The 20,021-nt window shown below is 42.2% G+C and overlaps 2 protein-coding genes across 5 annotated transcripts in view; one reads left to right on the forward strand and one right to left on the reverse strand.

Moving 5' to 3' along the window:
* Nucleotides 1–8,887, reverse strand: part of TTI1 (TELO2 interacting protein 1) — a 44,632-nt gene extending 35,745 nt beyond the window's left edge. For 2 of the 3 annotated variants that reach the window (XM_029916338.1, XM_029916340.1), the window contains exon 1: nt 8,844–8,885. The gene's annotated coding sequence lies outside the window, so the exon portion shown is untranslated. Of the gene's footprint in view, nt 1–400; nt 533–8,843 lie in introns of all 3 variants that reach the window. The other variant, XM_029916339.1, reaches the window with a different exon arrangement.
* RPRD1B (regulation of nuclear pre-mRNA domain containing 1B) overlaps nt 8,700–20,021 on the forward strand; it is a 51,269-nt gene continuing 39,947 nt past the window's right edge. Inside the window, exons 1-3 of one of the 2 annotated variants that reach the window (XM_029916341.1) lie at nt 8,700–8,716; nt 9,275–9,544; nt 14,484–14,613. In XM_029916341.1, the coding sequence (XP_029772201.1) occupies nt 9,394–9,544; nt 14,484–14,613 (281 nt within the window). In that variant the 5' untranslated portion in view covers nt 8,700–8,716; nt 9,275–9,393. Of the gene's footprint in view, nt 8,717–8,973; nt 9,545–14,483; nt 14,614–20,021 lie in introns of those variants that run through there. The other variant, XM_029916342.1, reaches the window with a different exon arrangement.

A 20,021-nucleotide genomic window follows, 5' to 3' on the forward strand; every position in this document is an offset into this window, starting at 1 on the left:
TGGGATGGGTTAGGGACCGTCCCTGGGCCATGGCATACAGGTGAGGACAGACGGGGCAATCTGTACAGGATAAAGTACTACGCCTTACAGACACTTAAAGGGTAAGATGGTTGATCACAAGGTACTTACTACATCATACAATCAAGAAGTGACAAAGGGAGAAGAAAAGAAGTACAAAAGAAATTTGGAAAGAGAATGAAATCAACAACGAAGAAAGTGTTCATGGAGGGAGGAGGATTTGTGCTGGAATTTGCGGACTACACGTTTGGGGCTCTGCATGAAGGCTGCTCCAGGTAAACCGCCTGCTCCAAGCAAAGGCCAGGAGGAAGAAGGGTAAAAGCATCTAATAAATGCAGAGACAAGACAGAGACGCCATCACAGCAAGCAAGCCACACCTTACCCAGGACTGACGCTCTGGTCACCTGGGCCTTTGCACTTGCTGTTCTGCCATACATCCTCATGATTTGCTCTCTCTTCTCTTTTAGGGCTCTGCTCAAACATAAATCCTGAGTGAGGCCTTCTCTGGTCAATCCTATTTATTTATTAAAAAAAATTTTTTTAATGCTTATTCATTTTTGAGAGATAGAGAGACAGACATTGAGCAGGGAAGGGGCAGAGAGAGAGGGAGACACAGAACCTGAAGCAGGCTCCAAGCTCTGAGCTGTAAGCCCAGAGCCCAACATGGGGCTCAAACCCACAAACCGTGAGATCATGACCTGAGCTGAAGTCCAATGCTCAGCCAGCTCAGCCACCCAGGCGCCCCTGATCACCCCTATCTAAAACCGCAGTCCATCCTCACCCCTCCCCACCCTGACACTTCCGACTCCTTTCCCTGACTTTACTTTTCCTCAATAGCACTTAGCATCCTCCGTCAAACCAGCTTATCTACTATTTATTTGTTTACTGTCTCTCTCCTCTCACTAGAATATAGGCTCTAGAAGAGTGATACTTGACAGGTTTGTTCACTGCTTCTGGCACAGAGCAGGGATTCAGTAAATGCCTGCTGAGGCAACAGCCATATTCTAGGATCAGGTTCTCTTAGTAGAGCTTTAATACCAGCTATGCCTCAAATGGATTCTGGGTAAAAACTGTCATACTCTTCTTCTCTAGGGGTAATTCCTACAGGTAGATGACATCATCCTTTATGGGAGGATCTTGCTAGATTCATTCTTAAGGGGCAATCACAGCTCTAGATTTTAGCTAGATTTCCAGGACAGGGGCAGAATAAGAACACGAATCTGACTATCTGGATTCTAGTCCTGGCTCTACACCTGGCTATGTGATTTCCATGAAGTTTAGTTTCTTCATCATAACATGAACTTGGCAGATAAGATGACCTCCAGAAGTCCTAACTTTGAATAACAAGAGTATGGATAGAAGGACTGACTCTAGATTCCAGAGACTGTGGAGTTCAGACCCGAGAACGGCCAATACAAGTTCTTGAACAGAAGGAAGAGAATTAATATTTGTTGAACAAAAGTCACCAAATGCCCGCATGTGCTAGGTATTTTATGTACAGAAAAGTTCCTCACCCACAAGCAGAGTCACACAAGGCTCAGAGAGGTTAAGTAATGCCATGGTCACACAGCAAGCAACGTCAGACATGGGATTCACCTCAAGCCTGTGTGACTCTAAGGGCTGTGTGTACACTTTCCATTATACCACAGGTTCCCCTGGTCTGTTTATGAGTACAGATTCCTGGGCCCCACACCAGAGATACTGAGGCAGAATCTACAGTGGGTGGGGGAGGGGGCAGGAATGCTTCTGAAACTATTTTACAAGTTGGCAAGGTCAGTCTGATGATCAGCCAGGCCAGTCCATGGGAACAGGAATCCACACCATATACATTCTACACAAACTCTGTCTTCTGAAGACTAAGAACCAGGTGACGCATGGGCTGCGTGCTCAGCATCGATCCGGCAGTACTGCAGACTGCACTGGGTGACTACTGCTATGGGTTAACGTGATGGCTTTATCTGTGTGTCTCTCCAACTGAATAGTGTACTTTTTTAGTGTTGCAGCTTTACTTGTGATTTCCCTAGCATCTGATACAGTGTCTGCCAAGCAGTTCCCACTCACTGTTTGTTTAATAAATGAGTAAAAGAGGGGTGCCTGGTGGCTCAGTTGGTTAAGCGGTTAAGCGTCTGAATCTTGACTGGCTCAGGTCATGATCTCCCAGTTCATGGGGTCAGGCCCGGCACTGGGGTCTGAGCTGACAATGTGGTGACAATGTGTAGCCTGCCTGGGATTCTCTCTCTCCCTCTCTCTGCCCCTCCTCGGCTCATGCGTGCACACACTCTCTTTCTTTCTCTCTCAAAATAAATAAATAAACATTTTAAACATATGAGTAAAAGAAGCTGGATAAACAGGGAACCTCCAGGATACTCTGATATTTTGTAGCCTCCTACTTCTTTCTACCCAGAAATGTTTCCTTAGCATATACTTTGTGCCATTTGCTGTGCTAAGCTCTTGACAAGGAAAGGGAGACACAAAGTTAACTGGAGGGTCTAGCCCTGCAAGGGAGAACACAGCAGAACCTTGATGCATATACAAAATAGAAGGTGGAGGAGGGAAGTCAAGGAGACTTCCCATAAATCCTTCTAGAAATTATTTTAGGCTCATTTTGTTTACAGCTGCCCTATACAGAATACTTGTGAAACGTGCCTTGTATTACATTAGTACTCTGTGCCTATACCTTCTACTAGACAAGAAGTTCTTTGGTAGGCAGCACATTCTAGAAAAGTGGTTCTTAACTTAGAAAAGGGTATCAAAAATAAATACATCAAGAATATATGCTCTTTTCCCTTATCATTGGGGTAGTGTCAGAGGAGGCCTACTGGATAGTTAGGACTTTCATTTTAGTCCTGTGATACTAAGGCCACCCCTAGTGCAGTGCAGTGGATACCAAGTGGGGATGGGAACTCTAAGTTCTCCTGGGCAGTAATGAGCACTCTAAGAAATAATGGCTGAAAACCCCCCAAATTGTTAAGAAACATACATCTATCTACCCAAGAAGCTTAGTGAACACCCCAAACAGGATAAACCCAAAGCAACTTACACCAATTATAATTCATCATAATGAAATTTCTGAAAATGAACAACAAAAAATCTTGAAAGGAGTCATAGAGGGGCACCTGGGTGGCTCGTTGGTTAAGCATCCGACTTCGGCTCAGGTCATGATCTCACGGTTCATGGGTTCGAGCCCTGCGTCGGGCTCTGTGCTGACAGCTCAGAGCCTGGAGCCTGCTTGGGATTCAGTGTCTCTCTCTCTCTCTAACCCTCCCCTGATCGCACTGTCTCTGTCTCTCTCTCTGTCTTTCTCAAAAATAAATAGGGGCGCCTGGGTGGCTCAGTCGGTTAAGCCTCCGATTCGGCTCGGGTCAGATCTCACGTTTGTGGGTTTGAGCCCCGCGTCGGGCTCTGTGCTGACAGCTAGCTCAGAGCCTGGAGCCTGCTTCCTGTTCTGTGTCTCCCCTCTCTGCTCCTCCCCCTCTCATGCTCTGTCTCTCTCTGTATCAAAAATAAATAAAACATTAAAAAAAATAAATAAATAAATAAAAAGCATTAAAAAATTTTTTTAAAAAGAAAGCAGTCATAGAAAAACTTGCCTATAGAGAAGAAACAATTGGAATGACAATGGATTTCTCATCAGAAACCAAGTATGCCAGAAGCAAGTGGCACAATAACTTTCAGGTGGTGGGAGGACAAAAAAAAACTATCGAGACAGAATCCTATAACCAGCCAAAATGCATTCCCAGGAATGCAATGGAAATCAAGACATTCTCAGATGGAGGTAAACTAAAAGAAGTTATCACCATTAGGCCTGCTCTAAAAAAAAAAAAAAATAGCTAATGGAAATTCTTTAAATAGAAAGGACACATTAAAAAAAGAATACTAGGGATACCTGGGTGTCTCAGTCAGTTAAGCATTCGACTTTGGCTCAGGTCATGATCTCACAGTTCGTGAGTTCAAGGCCCATGTGGGGCTCTGTGCTGATAGCTAAGAGCCTGGGGCCTGCTTCAGATTCTGTGTCTGCCTCTCTCTCTGCCCCTCTCCTACTCTCTCTCTCTCTCAAAAATAAATAAACATTAAAAAAAAAGGAATACTAGTGTCAAGGGGGAAGAAAGTCCATGGCATGCGAAGATATGTATAAATATAACAGGCTTTCCTTATTCTTTTGAGTTTTCTAAATTATGTTTGATACTTGAAGTAAAAATTATAACACTGTCTGATCTGGATCTAAATGTATATGTAAAGGAAATATTTAAGACAATTATATTATAAATGGGGGATGGTAAGGAGACATAAAGGGAAGTAAGGTTGCTATATTTCACTAGTGCTGGTAAGGATAAATTATGTACCAATAATGCAATATCTAGAAGAACCATTAAAATGGTTTCAAAGAGATACATTCGGAAATGCTATAATAATTAAATGGAATTCTAAAAAGTGTTCAAGAACCTATAAGAAAGCTAGAAAAAGAAAACAGAAACAAAACAGAAAACAAAAAGTAAAATGGAAGATTAAGCTCTAACATAATAACTGTATTAAATATAAAAGTTCTAAATATACCAACAAAAAAATAGAGAATGTCAGAGTGGATGACAAAATAGGACCTAAGTTTAATGCTGTCTACAAGGAACTCTCTTCAAACAGAAAGATATGGGTAGATTGAAAGTAAAAGGATAGACAAAAAGAGATATTATGTGCAAACATTAATCAAAAGCAAGCAAGAGTGGCTATCTCAACATCAGATAGCCTTCAGAGCAAAGAAAATTATCGGAGATAGGGAGGGACATTCAATAACCATTAAATAAATGGGAAACCAAACCATTAAATAAATGGGAAACCAATCAAGAAGACATAGCAGTCTTCAATGGATTATGTCAAGACATAAATGCTAAATACAAAACAACCACAAAAGATGTGAAGTAAAAATGCAATAAAACTGAAAGTAGTATGGGTGGTCACCACAAGTATAAGTGGTGACTTCAATGTTCTTCCCTCAAAAATTGATAAAACAAGTAAAAAATCAGCAAGGATAACACAACACCACCATCAACCAACAAGATCTAAGCAACATTAAAAAAACACTCCAACTCACAACAGGAGAATACATGTTCAAGTGACTATAGAATAGATACCAAGATAGAGCATGTCTGGCTCCATGAAACAGAATATAGTATGATCCCCAACCACAATGGAAGGAAACTAGAAATCTCCGTAACAGAGAGATATCAGGAAAATCTCCAAACAGCTGGAAACTAAGCAACACATTTCTAAATAATCTGTGGATCAAAGAGGAAATCTCAAGGGAAATTTAAAAAGATACATAGAAATGAATGAAACTAAGGGGTGCCTATGTGGCTCAGTTGGTTAAGCAACCAACTCTTGATTTCAGCTGAGGTCTTGATCTCAAGGCCATGAGATCCAGCTTGGCATCAGGCTCAGTGCAGAGTCTGCTTGGGATTCTCTCTCTCTTCCTCTCTCTCTCCCCTCCCCTTGTTTTCTCTCTTTCTCTCTGTCCTTCTCTCTCAAAACAAATAAACTTTTTTTAAAAAATAAAGGAAAGGAAAGATACAATGTATCATAATTTGTGGGACACAGCTATAGCCATGCTGAGAGGGAAATTTATAGCGCTCTCTCTCTATATATATACATGTCGGTGTATATATACATATGTACATATATATGTGTGTGTGTGTGTGTGTGTGTGTGTGTGTGTGTGTGTGTGTGTGTATATATATATGTAAGAAAAGGGGAAAGGTCCCAAACCAATAATTTAAACTTCCACCTTAAGAACTTTGAAAAAGAGGAGCAAAATAAAACCAAAGAAAGCAGAAGGAAGAAAATAATAGAGAGAGGAGCAGAAATCAATGAAATTGAAAACAGAAAATAGAGAAAAATCAACGAAACAACTGGTTCTTTGAAAAGATCAATAAAATCAACAAACTTCTAGCAAGACTGATGAGAGGGAAAGACAGAGATCAAAAGAAAAAGAAAAGAAATCCTCAGGCCCAGGTGGTTTCACTGGGAGCTTCTACCGTTTAAGGAATTAACACCAATTCTACACAATCTTCTAGAAAAAGAAGAGGAGGAAATCTTCCCAACCTATTTTACAAAGCTAGTATTACCCTGACACCAAAACCCAACAAAGACAATACATAAATGAAAAACTGCACATTTCCTCCACGAACATAGATGCAAAGATCCTAAACAAAATATTAGAAAATGTAATTTGGCAGCATGTAAAAACAATTACATGCCATGACAAAGTAGTTTCTCTAGAGATGAAAGGCTGACTCAATATTTGAAAGTCAATCAGTGTAATTAGCATTAGTGGGCTAAAGAAGAAAAAAACATGATTATATCACCCTTCTCATTCAGTGTTGAAGTGTTCTAGGACTCAGTGGCTGGGCGTATCTTCTTTCTATTCTCCCTCTGACTCCCACATTTCGATCTCTATCTCTATCTGATCTCTCCCTCAAACTCCAGACCCATAAACCCAGCTGCCTATGGAGGCACCTCTACTTGGGTAGGCATTTCTACCTTGGCATGTACAAATCCAAACTCCTGCTTTTACTCTTCAGACCAGCCTTTTGCAATTCAGTAAATGCAATCTCCCTTTTTATGGCTGCTTGGGATAAAACCTTTGGGACCACATAAACTCCTTTTCATTTTACATCATTTATCTAATTTGTCAGCAAGTCCCAGTCTTCTTCTAAAAGACAAAATCCCCAGATTCCTATCTCCAGAATCTGATGGTCTCTCACCACCTCCACCCCGGTCTCCACCTTTCACCTGGGTTGTTGCAACAGCTGCTGAACTGGTCTTCCTGCTTCTGCCCTTGGACCCTTGCTATTTTCTACTTAAGAGTCACATCGTTCTTTTGTTCAAAAGCGTTCAGTGAACTCTCATTTCATTCAAAGTATCATCCAAATTCCTTACTATAGCTTACAAGTTCCCACGTGATGTGGTCCATGTCATGTGGTCTGTGGCTACTTTTCTGAGCTCATGTCTAGCTCTCTGTCTGGTTCATTATCACTCCAGCCTTACCATCCTCCTTGCTGTTCCTCAAAAATGCCAACAGGGGTCTAACAATCGTACTTGGTTTTCCCTCTGCGAGGAACGACATTCCACATACAGTATATGGCTTGTTCTCTCATTTCTTTCAGGGCTGTGATCAAATGTCACCCTATCAGTGACGCTTCTCTGACCCGCATGCATAACAGACTCCTAACCTTCCACAATGCATTCTTCACCCCCCTTGATTTTCATTCAAGGTAGGTAGTACTTTCTGACTTATGTTATACTTGCGTGTTTTTTAAATCTACCTTCCCTTGTAGAAGGTAAGCTTCCTGGGACACAGATTCTGTTTGCTTAAAATAGTGCTTCAAACATAGGTGCTCAACAATTATTTGTCAAAAGATATTTGTTAAAAGAATGAACCACTGGCTCAGGAGTGAAGACTTTGGAATCAGACATCAGATAACCTTGATCTGACTCCTAGCTGTCATTTTTTACGTCCAAGGAATATTGGGCAGATTATTCACCCATTTCATGGTTTCTCATCTTTCAAATAGTGATAATAATCCTCATCCCACAGCACTGTTGTAAGAATTAAATAAAACAAAGCATATAATGTGTTTAATACAAAGTGACTTGGTATAAAAGGGTTCAGTATATGACGGTGCTACTTAATACAGAAAGATGGTCTAGATTTGGGCTCAAAGGCCCTTGGTTACAATGATGACTACATATTCACTGTGTGATTTTAGGCTATTCACCTTTTTAATATTAATTTACTCAATTAGCTATGAATAACGTGGTGGGATGAGAAAATAGGTAAGATGCAGTCCTTTCCCTCTAATCTTACCAATGTCATCTTGGGTAGGTCACCTAACGTTTCTGTCTCCGTTTCCTCATTTGCCAAATGAGCATAACATAATAACTACCTTATAGCTTTGCTATGAGGATGAAATGAGTAACTGTGTGGAAACAGTGTCTAGCCCATAGCAACTGCTCATTATGTTAGCTACAATTATGACAATTCTAGTCTAGAAAGTAAAAGCCTCTGAACAATGAACTACAATACAGTGCAGCAAGAGCAAAAACAGTCACCAACCAGAAGAATGTTTCTTAACTGGAGTTTGTTCATTACTGGTAAACTCCACAATAATCAGTAAAATTTAAAATTCGGTTATGTCTACAATAACCTAACTCCCTACCACCACCCCCATACCAGTCAGAAAGGCAAATTTCCTTACTGATTCGATAACTGTTATTTAAAACTTTTAAAAAATAGGTAAAGGGGTCAGAGTCTCAAATAGTGTTTTAAAGGAGGTCATTGGAACAATTGACTTCCCTTTTCCCACCTTCAAAAAAGTTAACATATTACTTAAATTTGAGAAACAGTCAAATGGACCCCCACCGGGCAAGGGCAGCATGTAATTTCCCGAGCGAAGCAAACAAATTAAGGGCACAAAGGTGTTTTATGGCGGTGCTGTCACAGACTGAACGTCAGAACTGGACATTAAAGGGTGGTCCTGGAGCACAGCAGGCGAGAAAAGGGGCGTCACCTTTGAAGAAAGAACAGCAAGAGCCGAGGCGTGAAAAGGGCACGTGGGTGGCTTGGCAGAACCAAAAGGAAGCTTTTTGGGGGGACAGCCAGAGAGTAGGACGTGTGCGGAGAAGATCGCGGCCTGGGGCCTGCCAGGTAAGGGCGAACCCCTCCCCCCTCCCGTACCCAGGCCTGATCACTCAGCATCAGCGTTCCCTCGGGGTCCCCCTCCACCGGCTCCCAGTTGTTGAGTTCCCTCTAGCTCCCGCCACTCTTCCCTTACCTCGTCTTCCAGCCTTTCCCTCACTCTCCCGCCTCCTCGGCCCCTCCGGAAGTGACGTACTAACTAGCGCGCCATAGAGCGCCAGAAAGGTTCTGCAGGAGCGGGAGAAAGGGGTCCGGCGAGACTCACTGCGCCTGCGTGCGGGTGCGAGCGCTCAAAGCGCCTTCCGGAGGCCGCAGAACTGCGCCTCTCTCCTCATCTGTTGCTTACGAAGTGCCCTAAGCGAGGTTCAGAGAAGCCACCGCCACTGGAGGGGCGTTTTTCTGTAGCTCTGACCCCTCTCGGTGCCCAACTACTCCGGCCCTTGCCCTTTGACCCAGCTCTCACGGAGGGGTGAGAGGTCGGTGGCCATCTTGTGGCGGCGGCGCGGGTGGCTGTTACTGCGGAGACCCATCCCCTCCCCCTCCTTGCCCCCCCCCTCCGCCCGGCAGTCTGTCAGTCTGTAAAGAGCCCCGCAGGCGGTCAGGTGAGACCCCGGCCCCGAGGCTTCGTTCTTCCCGCCGCACTGGGCGGCCCAGGCCGCTCTCTGCAGGGCCTCACCGCCGCCACCATGTCCTCCTTCTCCGAGTCGGCGTTGGAGAAGAAGCTCTCAGAGCTGAGCAACTCTCAACAGAGCGTGCAAACCCTGTCCCTGTGGCTCATCCACCACCGCAAGCACGCGGGACCCATCGTCTCTGTGTGGCACCGCGAGCTCCGGAAAGGTAACCCCCCCCCCTACAGCCCCTGGAGACTCCCCTGGGTCGTCCTCGCCCCCCAGCTCACTCCCGAGGCCCCCCCTCCCCGATAGCTTCTTAGTTGAGGCTTTGCTTTCCAAGCCCCGGCCTCTGCTGGCACTTCTGAGGTTGGAGATGGTGGTTTTCCCGTTTCTCGGCGAAGGAAACTGAGGCCCGGGAAGGTTTAAGGTACTTGTCTGAGCTTCCCAGACTCCCAGTTCATCCCAGGCCTTCCCCCTTCGGCTCCTCCTGACACTTGTGACTATTATTATCTTGACAGCCTTGTACAAGGTACTGGCCCAAGCCTGTTGGTGTGCCAGGCGCCAGAGGATTCTGGAGTAAGCTGCCTAGATCAAGTCCTGGCGTAGGGTGGAGTGATACTGGGCTAGTTTGTCCATCTGTCCATGCTTCTGTTTTCTCATGTGTAAAACGAGGACAAAGATTGCTGCCACTTACAGAGCCTTTCTTCTGTGCCAATCACCATGCTGAGACCTTGCCAAGTATCCTTGGCCTCAGAGCCACTCTGCGAAGTGGGTACAGTTACCCCCGTTGCAGAGCACTTAAGGGGCCAGCTACCTAGACCTTCTCTCCCAGGCACCCATTCTCACCCATCTTCCGTTGATTCTGGGCCCTGCGCGGGATCTGACAGACGTTCATTGAGCCCATCCTATTATGTGCCAGGCACTGGGCTGGATGCTTGATAACATGTTGGCTCCAAAGGGCAGCTGCCTGGAATTTAAGCCTGATTTTTGCCATTCACTGACCCCATTGGCTTAACTTCTCTGACCTTCAGTTTCCGTATCTATCAAATGGGTATGATGAAGACAGACAGTTACTATGCCTTTAATTAGGTGCCGGTGCAACACTGGTATCTTTACATACATTGTCATCATTTAAATTCTCAGAGTTCTCTGGAGTAGGAACTTTGCAGATGAGGAAAAATGGGGGCTCACACAACTTGTAGTAAGGAGCAGACAGGATAATCCAGATGAACATCTGGCACAGTGTCAGGCACAGTATAGGCATTTCATAAGTGATGGCCAAATGGGACTGCTAGGTACTCCGTGGGAGGCAGGGTGTCTGCCTTCACGTGCCGTGCAGCTTGGTGGGGACGGAAAGGTGCCTTCACAGCGGTCACCCTGATGATTCCGTCGCAGAAAGCCGCGGCAGTGAGCCTTAGAACAGTTTCGGACAACCTCTGTGTGGCAGGCCCTTCGCAGTGTCGGAGTAACTTTCCATGTGCGTCTGCTGTCCATGAGGTGGGCATCCCACCGAGGTGTTCAGTAGTATTTTCAAGGCCTCACGCCAGGGGAGGCTTAGAAGACATCAGACTGTCAGCAAAGTCCACAGCTCTTCAGACCCCAGTTCTAGCCCTCTGGCAGAGACTCCCCTCCCTCCAAATACCACGTGCTATACCGAGAGAGGGGGGGATGGAACCCGGAGCCCCCACAGCCTCCTCCTTGTACCTCACTGTGCCATTCAAAAACTACTTCTAACATCTGAGATGTGAGTCACCTGTACGGGGCTCTCAGAGAGGTCAGAGTCCGCGGACATCACTTCTGTGAAGCCTTTTTGATTCCCCATCTCACCCTGTTTCCCCACTGGAAAGTAACAGTTTAGAGAGCACATTCATTTGTGAAGCCCCTTTAGCCCTAATTTTGTATGATCCTAATCTTATTATCTCCCCATTTTATAGATGAGAAGGTAAAGATATGGAGACATTAAGTGCTTTGTTGAGGGACATTGTAGCTGGGGCATAAGCCTAGAGCCTTCTGATGCCAAAATTGGTGCTTTCAAATACCCACCACCTCAGTGCCCATTAATAAGTGAAGGTGCTCATCTGACTCCAGCCAAACCTATAGCGCTTTTGTGTGTTAGAATTAGTCACTGTATCCTACCCCATCCCACATTAATTTAGCATTTATTTCATTCTTGCTAGTTCTGGCTTTTTCACTGGATTTGTATCTTGAGGGAGAAACTAGGCCTTCTTGTTTCTTTGTAACACTCACAGGATTTAGCATAGTACCTGTTACACAGTTTAGAAATAGGTTAGGAGTTCAGTTGTGGTCTCTGACATCATTATCATGGTAGAGTAAAGGATCCAAACAGCACCACTTACTACAACTTTCTGTGAAATGCTTTACATCCATGTCCAACAAGGCGGTCACTTGCCACATGTGGCTGTCGAGCACTTGAAATGTGTGACTAAGGAACTGAAGTTTTTTTTTAATTGAAAAACAATTTTTTAGTGTTTATTCATTTTTAGAGAGAGGGAGGGAGCAAGGGAGACACAGAATCTGAAGCAGACTCAAGACTCTGATTTGTCGGCACAGAGCCCAACAGAGGGCTTGAACTCATGAACCACAAGTTCATGACCTGAGCTGAAGTCGACATTTAACCGACTGAGCCACCCAGGCGCCCCAGAAGCTTAAGTCTTAAAAAAGTGTGCTAGTTACAGCTCAAGTGTTCAGTAGCTCTCTGTGGCTAGTGGCTACCATATTGGATAGTCCCAAGGTAGAGGATGCTCTTCCAAGTATCAGGACACAGCTTCCCAATGCACAGGCTTCCTTCATGAAGTGAGCATGCCCCCACACTGAGGTGGAAAGATTTTGTGCCCCTGTGTTCAGAATGTCTAGCCTCTTAGATTCTGACCCACCCTTAGTCTTTAGAAGTGGACAGCTCAATCTATGATCAAGTCATTTTCCCCAAAATGGTCACAGACTATCTGTCAGTCACTTTGAAAGTATCACAGTATTTAAAGAAATTACTTTGTTTTTTCCTTAAATACTACTTTCATTTTTAATAAAAATAATAGGAATTTTGATAAAATAATGGGAATAATTCTTAATTTATCCCTTTGGGCTCCGTTCTAGGTAGAACTTCCCTTTATGGAGAAGTTATATGTAAAATGCTCTCAGATGAATATTTTTTAGTAATGTTTTTGTATGTTCCCTTGAGTGCAGGTAAATAGGCCTTTTTCCCCTAACTTTTTTAGATGTCAAAACCAGCTAAACAAGTGAAATTTTTTGGTCAGTTAATTATATAAATTTTCTTAATAACTGTTCCTGCTCATTTGGAATGGACATAGTTAGGCAGTGAAAGGATCTATTTTGTTGTATTGGAAAGATACCTGAACAAGTGAGCTGTCACCTGGGACTAGCGTGGAGGGTGTGTGTTCAAGTGCTCTGGGCTTTGTCATGGCTCCTTTACACATACGATACTTCCGTTGGCTTCAGGAAGCTGGGTGTGGAGGGATAAAGTGTCAAATGCTAAATAAATCCTCATTGCGCAGGTTGAGGATGACAAGAATTCTTTTTCATTGTAAATGGTGAAAACTTCAGCTCTCTGGCCTCTTTTGGCTGTCATGTTTATGGTACTGAAGAACGTATCATGTCTTAATTGTCCAAATTGACATTTTATATGATGGATTCTAGGTTTTTAAACATAAAATACGTGGCGTTTGTAAAGCTTCCCATAGTCAAATTTGCTTTGTTGAAGTTCTGTTTTACTTTTGAATCTGTTAACCAGGGGCTTTATAGATTGGCAGTCTTGTTGCAACATCCCAGAACAAGGTTTGCTTTAAAAAACGAGAAAAGAAAAGCCTTCACCATAATGATACCTTTGTAGCAAGAGTAGAATATTGTAACTGTTGACACTTTCCATCTGCTTTTGAGTAATAATTAGAAAAAAGATACTTCCAGGTTTAAATATTACCATCAGTTAGCCGTATAAACTAGGTTATTACCAGAAGATTAATGCAACTCAGATTATCCATATTTAATTTTATGAATATATACTTTAAAAATCTTGTTTTTAATTTGGTTTATTCTTCTGTAGCTACATTTAAAAATGTCACATCTTAAGGCCTGCTGTGTCAGAATTTAATACAAGCCATGTATATTTCAAAAGGAACAGGTCATTTCTGAGAGGGAGTAGAGTAAGGACTAGTTATTCAGGTATGTAAAGGTTGATATAAGGCTTGCTTGAGTTTTTTTCAGGTATTTTAGCATTGGAGAAAACTTAGTGTTTGGACTGTCTGATTGTGTTCTTATTTATTTCTTTTAAAAGAAAACTGGGACCCAAAATGATAGTGATGTAACTTTATGGTTGAGAAGTTATGTGCATAGAAACCAGGAAATTCAGTAATGTTCCCCCAAGCAACTGTAACTCAGACACAGTGCATGAGGTTTTTATGGTTTAATATATGATACCATATAGAGTAATAGAAAATACTACATTTAATATGTATAAGAGAGAAGAATTATGGTTTTTATGGGAGCCATAATTTTGCATATCCAGAATTCAGACATCTTTAAATTTTCAATAATAATGTAGCATTAATATATATTTGTATTTGAGGTAAATATCCATTGGTGCATCTAGAGATTTCTCTGGATTGTAGAGTGGATATCATTGACTGATTATTGTTATTGGAATGTCCAAAGAAAAATTCTCAGCAACGGAACATAAATTACAAGGAATCTACTTTAAAACTGAAACCTAGCTCAGTCTTTCATTCTGCAGGATTCAATAATTAATACTGAATTAGAAATGCTATCTTTGCAATAGAATAAATGGAAACCTTGATTTTAATAGGTCTTCTTGAGAATATTGATTGCTTATCCTTTAGGAATTTTCTTTAGATTATCTTTATTTTTACTGTCAGTTACTCTGGTTAAAATATCACAGAAATGAAAATGGCCCATTCTTGTTTTGTTTTGTTTCAAAATTGTATTCTCAAACCTATTGTGTTAGAGATGTCAAGAAGTTATTTAAGTTGTTTTTTTAACCATAAAGGAGCCCTGATCTCAAGTAGGTAATGCTTGTCTTAGTATTCTTTAGGAGTATTTTAGGGCAGAAGAATTGTGGATTGAGCATTTCCTTGGTGTAAGTTAAATTATCTCCCCCCCCCCTTTTTTTTTTCCAGCCAAGTCAAATAGAAAGCTTACTTTTCTGTACTTAGCGAATGATGTCATCCAAAACAGTAAAAGGAAAGGACCTGAATTCACTAGAGAATTTGAATCTGTCCTTGTGGATGCTTTTTCTCATGTTGCCAGGTATGTTGTCTGTTTTTTTTTGTTTTGTTTGGTATTTAAATGCATTTTTCTTTCATCTTTATTGTTCTTTCCTTTTCTGAGATAACCTTTGTAAATGGACAACTTCATATTTTACAGGGAGTGCTTTACAGAATATTGCAGAGGCCAAATGACAGTTTTATGTTTTGCTGTGCCTGTAAGAACTCTTTCGGACATGTAAACATTTTGATGCATTGAAGGGATTGAGTCTAGCACTTGTAGAGCATTTTTCCCCTAGATATATTCATTTATTGAACTCATTTCTTGGATATGGCATTTTCCTTGGTTTGGCTGAGTTGTCTCATTAGTTTATGGTCAGAAAACAAAGCTAAAGAGTGCATGGAAACCTTCCAGTAACAGAACCTTAATAGCAAGATGCTAGTTGTTTATGCCTTCATTTTTACTTCCTTCCTTCTAGATGTCTAGAGGTCTAGTTTACTAAAAATAGTAGTCATTGCTGTAACTATAAAGATAATTATTGGTGTGAAAAGTAGATACTTGCTCTGGCTATATCATATTAAATCTCTTGAGAACGAGAGGACTAGGCATTGAGCACACATGTACCTAATATCAGAAAATACATTTGATCAAAACTTTTATAAACCATTTTTATTTATTTAAAAACAAACTCCTTTCTGTAGACACAGTTGATTGCCCAGGAGGAGCAAAGAAAAACTATTTTTCACTAGAATATTAGCAACCATTTAAAAAAAGAACATCTTTGCAAAAGGAAATTGAGAAGAGCAGAAAGGAGGCCAGTGGTTAAACAAAATTGTTGTAGGGTCTAAAGTGTAAGTGAAAGGGCCTTAGATGTGTAAATGACTCCAGCATTCCCAGAAAGGTTTGAGAAGTTCGAAGGAATAGAATGAGAAATCCAAAAGAAAGAACTGACATCTAGTTTTCTGGAGATGGGAAAAAGATTTTTGTTTGCCAGCTATGTAGCTGGCTCTTTCTTTGATGAGCATGGACACTGAAGAAGCAGAATGTGCAATGATCTTGAAACAACCCTGAATCCTTGTAACAGAGTAAGCTTAGAAAAGCCATCTGAGATTGGAGCCAGGCATTTTCTTGTTTTGAGGAGATGTAGTTCAGTTTCTTAGGCTGTAGCTCTACCTCCAGCACCGTCCGAGTGACCTTGGATGTGTTACTTAGCTTTTGGAGCCCAAGTCTCCTAACTGATTAGAAACTTCAACTACTCGTTGAAGTGGTTGTGGGGCGGAAGCACACCGGTCTGTCTGAAAGTACATAGTATGATGCCCAGTCTCCAGTCTTTGCTCATTCATGGGAATATGTTAAATTAGAAACTCTGTGACAAGAAGGACCATTTGTTTTTATCTGCTGTGTCCTGGGCACCTAGTAAACCGTCTGGCACAGAGCTGTTGAGGTTGCATAGCTCTAGGGCATACCATTTCTGTAGCCTTGATGTGATTGGTGTCCCAGGAGTTGGGCAACGTGGCGGTCTGCCCTGGCACAGGAAGGATTCAGTAAATATTTGTTGAATGAATTAGGGTATATGAGATTGACTAAAATAATTTCCTATAGGGATAGTAAATGTAATGTTTTTATTTAAAAATAGGGTAATGTTAACTGCCCCCCACACCAGGAGAGGATATGTAGAAAGCAGGGGGAGGAGGATGGGCAGTACTGGGATTGAAAATTCCTTTGCTGCTTGATGTAACATCTTAAAGCCTATCTAGGCTACACCGTAAAAATAAAAATGTCTTGGCAGATTCTGTGGCATTATGGGGAAAGTAAACCTGGTCTTTTTTTTTTTTTTTTTTTTTTTGCATTCTTCTAGTTTAAGGTCCTTCTTGGATATTAGGGTTAGGGTTCCCATGTTTCTAAGCCCCTTCCACCATTTTTAGAACAGAAAAGCCAACTACTCCACTTCAGTCCTGATGCGCGTTAGCTGTGGTAAGAAGTACTTGGTCTGGTTTTCTATGCCCAGTTGATGAATGAAGATAGTGAACCCATTAACATTGACCAAAATTGACTATGAATCTCTTTATGGTAATTTCCTAGCTCCTCCTTCAAACCCCTCAGCACCCTCCCCCCCCCAAAAAAAACCCCCTCTAAACCAAACCTCTCAAGTCAGAGGAAGCTGCAAAGCTCATAGGTTAGATTTAATTTGCATAGTAGTTTAATTAGCTAGACTTTTAACTTTTCCCCCCACATGCCTTCTTATGCACTTTGTTTTTCATTCAGCATATATTGGTGTGCCTTCTAGGTGCCAAGTACTAGTGCAGACAGTAGAGAACCATCAGCGAACAAGGCAGGCAAGGACAAATACACAAGATGCTTTCAGAGAGTGGTAATACGGACACGATAAAGTAGAATGGCATTCTGGGGTGGGATCTCTTCTAGTGTGTTTATGGAAGATCTCTCTGAGGAAATGGCGTTTGAGGTAATCATGCGTGAAGTAAGGACAAACAGCTGTTAAAAAGAACCTAAGGGAGAAGGTGTCTTGTTCTGTTCAGAGGATCAGGATGAAGGCCAGTGTGGTTAGAGCAACTGAGTTGAGAAGGGGGAAGGTGGCATTCAGATAAGATCGGAGAGGTAGGCAGGTTCTGTTCCCTTAAGTCTTGTAAGCTTTGGGAGAGAGAGTCTTGTTCTGATGGGGTGTCAGTGAGTTTTCAGCAGGAGAATGTTCTGTTCCATCACATTGTTAAAAGGTCTCTCTGGCTTGGTGTGGAGAACGGGCTATAAAGGCTAGGGAGGGGCAGGAACATGAGTAGGAAGGACATTGCCCTACTGCAGGCTGGAGATGACATTGGCTAGGACTTGGAAGCAGTGAGAAGATAGTAATAGTTTCTAGTTTATCGAACATTTACTTTGTGGTTTATTTGCCAGCCCTTCACCCCCCATCCCTACCACATAAAACTGATAGGATTTGTGGGAGCTGGTAGTAAAGGAAAAGAGAAATCAGATTATGTCTAAGTTTTTGACATGACTAAGTTGATGGCTCATGGTGCTGTTTACAGAGATGAAGTTTAGGGAAAAGATGTAGTAGAGGAAGTCAGAAGTTTTGTTTTGTCCATGTTAAGTTTGAGATGGCTAGTAGATATTCCAAGGGGTGATGCCAGATGGATGAAATAGTCTGAAGTTTAGGAGGAAGTTAACTTGTGGAGACCCGAATTTGAAGTTATCACCATACACATGTTTATTTACTGTTGTGTCATGGTTCTACAAGGACACTTCCAGGCTTGGGGACTTGCTAGGAGGACTCGTAGGACTCAGCATATAGTCTTGCTTATAGCTGTGATTTATTACAGTGAAAATATACAAAGCAAAATCAGCAAAGGAAAAGGTGCATGGGACACAGTCCAGAGGAAAGCAGGCATTAGCTTCTAAAAAAGTCCTCTCAGTGTAGAGTCACACAGTGACTTCCTTCCTCTGTCTTTGAATTGTGACAACACGCGTCAAGTTTGTGTACCTGGGAAGCTCATTAGAGACTCAACACCCAGGGTTTTTATTGGCATTGGCCACAGATACCCTCTGTCAAAATTCCAGACTCCCAGAAAGAAAGCAGGTATTCAGCATAAATTATATCGTTTGCACAGACAGTTTAGACACAGTAAACCACCCTGATTATCAAGAAATTGCAAGAACTCCTGAAGCCCAAGTTTCCAGATGCCAGCCCAGGGCCAGGCCAGTGAGCAGGCCTTTTCTAAGGATGACAGTCTCCGCCTTGCTATGCTCATTCTTCTCAGAACTACTGGCAGTGGGACATTTCTGCTCCACTGTCACCTGAGGCTCTGTTGGAAGTACTGGGGATATTTAGAAAGAATTCCTACCTTTAGTAGGCCTATTGCAGTGCTGCTGTGAGTGGAATAAGACAGGAATACACAGGCGCACCTGGGTGCTCAGTCGGTTGAGCATCTGGCTTCGGCTCAGGTCATAATCTCATGGTTCGTGGGTTCAAGCCCCATGTCGGGCTCTGTGCTGACAGCTAGCTCAGAGCCTGGAGCCTATTTTGGATTCTGTATCTCCCTCTCTCTCTGACCCTCCCCTGCTTGTGCTGTCTCTGTCTCTCAAAAATAAAATTAAAAAAAAATTTTTTTTAATTAAAAAAAAAAAAAGAAAGGAACACACAAATTCTAGTGGATGTACCAAGGAAGTGCTGTTAGAACTACAGAAGAAGAGGCCCCCACGCTGAGTTGGCAAGGCCTCAGCTGACATTTCAGGCAGCACTTCTGTGTATGATACACGGTTTTCACTTTTCACATCAGTTTTGCACTGATTGGGTTTATAATTAATCAGAATTGAAATGCACACTAACTTGTGTTTAATATAAGTTAAATATGTATTAGTCATAAGTGGCAAGGACTTTTTTGTGTTTTTTCACTTAAAGAGTTGTCAGTTTAGAATGGAGTTAATGTAATCTGGAAAGATAGTTCTGTCTGATATAAAACTACTTCATTGCTTTAGTTGTACTGCATTCCAAGTGCTAACGGGACTTCTAGCTCCTGTGAGCTGCTTATGGCAAAGCTTCCTGAGTAAAAAGATTTCTTGACTATTGTATCTGTAGCTTTGAAACTTAACTGACAGAATCTTGATTTACTACATTGCTCCAGGAATTAGCCTATCCTGGTTAATTACATTCACCAATTAAATTAGAGCCCTCCTTGGCTTTCACCTTTAGTGGTAAAAGCCTTTTAAAAATGACTTGGTTATTGCAGCTTTGTGTATCAGTTTCCATTGGATATAGCAATGTGGCTGAAGCTGTCCCCCAAGCCCCTCTTAGTCTACATGGAATCCCAGATATATGGTCTGCATTGTGGTCCTTGCCTCCTTAAGTAAATCCTTGATAAGCATTTGTCTTGATAGGTTTCTCTTTTAAGTGAATGGAGAATTTGCAGAGAACAGATTATTTGTTAAAATTATCAACCAGTTAATTAAGTTCTGATTAGTTGTGATTTGGTTATACTAGTTATTTTATTTTTTAAACCATACATTTGATCTCATCAGGGACTTCCTGTTGCCTTCAAGATAAAGGCCACATACTTAATATGGCATTCAGGGTCCTCATAATCCAGTTCTACTCTATCCCTTCAGATCCTTCTGCTCCATATACTCCTTATATACTTAATCCACCTGCATTACCCACGACTTCTCCCTCTTCACCTTGTTCTGCTTTGAGGGTTCCCTTCAAAGAAGAGGAGATGGCCTGAGCAAAGGCATGTGCACAAGAGGGAGCAGGTTCTGAGTAGAAGGTACATACGGTTGAGGGCTGCTGGAAGGGAAAGGGGGCTACTGGGTCAGGCCCTAGGCCTTGTTCTTTATATTCCAAGTGCAGTACTTCATAAAACTCCTGAAGGGCCAGGGGAGTTGTTTAGCTGTGTCTGATGCAGGTGGCTTTGTTGTGGGAAAATGGCTGCTGAAAGGTAACT

Source organism: Suricata suricatta, chromosome 12 (assembly GCF_006229205.1).
Source record: "Suricata suricatta isolate VVHF042 chromosome 12, meerkat_22Aug2017_6uvM2_HiC, whole genome shotgun sequence".
NCBI classification, from domain to species: Eukaryota; Metazoa; Chordata; class Mammalia; order Carnivora; family Herpestidae; genus Suricata; species Suricata suricatta.